The sequence below is a fragment of the Wasmannia auropunctata genome, unplaced genomic scaffold (assembly GCF_000956235.1).
Source record: "Wasmannia auropunctata unplaced genomic scaffold, wasmannia.A_1.0 LD336078.1, whole genome shotgun sequence".
In the NCBI taxonomy this organism is placed as follows: domain Eukaryota; kingdom Metazoa; phylum Arthropoda; class Insecta; order Hymenoptera; family Formicidae; genus Wasmannia; species Wasmannia auropunctata.
This window is the reverse complement of record NW_012026812.1, coordinates 5,887,566-5,888,497: the sequence shown is the minus strand read 5'-3', so window position 1 is coordinate 5,888,497 and position 932 is coordinate 5,887,566. Positions and strand designations below refer to the sequence as shown.

The window sequence follows — 932 nt, the reverse complement described above, 5'->3', positions numbered from 1 at the left end:
ATCATCATAATCTGCCCAATTGATTTCAAAACCATCATTTTCTTGCACAGTGGTTGTTTCTTTACTGATTGATGGTTTCGGCTCAATATCAGTTGCAATTTTTTGAGTAATTCCGTTGTATATCATCTGTCTATTATGCATTGAGTTTTCAACATAACCCTGAGCTATCATATCTGAACGCCATCTTCCTAGTTGTTTAATCATTTGCATATTGGCGCCGGAATCGGAGAGAAGAGTTGCAGACGTCCTTCTAAAGCATTGTCCTGTATATCTTTTAACATTTGGCAATTGTAGATAGGCAATTCTTTTTGGCATTGTTCCTATTGTATGTCTTTCTATAGGCGTTCGAGTACATGTTTCTTTATCTTCTAAATATTGAATGAAAAATCTTTCGCTGAAGTTACTAGTGGGACGTAATAAAATATATTTTTTTACTGTAGAGTAAAAGAGGTTGCCAATGATAAATTGTCCCGGGTAGTCATTTTTGTTATCGTGAATCGATACTAAATATTTATCGTTCAAATCTTCGACATCTTGAAATTTCATTTTCACTATTTCAGCACAGCGTAAACAGCCACATATTCCAAATATTAGTACAACTTGTGAAAATTAAAATAAAAGGTAATCAATGTAATTAAATGATGGTGATAAAAAAGAAATTTTATTCAAAAGGTGAAAATGTAAATAAATTTTACTTTTACTGCTAAATATATTTCATCAGAAGCTTCAGACATGAATTTTTTAATTTGGTCCCATTTTAAAACGAAAGATTTCTTTGGTTTATGTCCTTTGGCATTAGTTTTGATCAAGCTTTTTAGGTTGACGAAATTTGCTATATTAATATCCTCTTTTGTGCTTAATGTTTTCTTGAGCATACTCCATATACTCCATAGAGTTCCTGGACTCAGTCTGTTTTTCAAATTTTCGAAATA

General features: G+C 31.5%; 1 protein-coding gene across 1 annotated transcript in view; it reads right to left on the bottom strand.

Moving 5' to 3' along the window:
- LOC105449152 overlaps nt 1–678 on the bottom strand; it is a 12,803-nt gene extending 12,125 nt beyond the window's left edge. Inside the window, exon 1 of the mRNA XM_011688152.1 lies at nt 16–678. Within this exon, the coding sequence (XP_011686454.1) occupies nt 16–546 (531 nt within the window). The 5' untranslated portion in view covers nt 547–678. The remainder of the gene's footprint in view (nt 1–15) is intronic.
- Nucleotides 679–932: the final 254 nt, after the last annotated feature.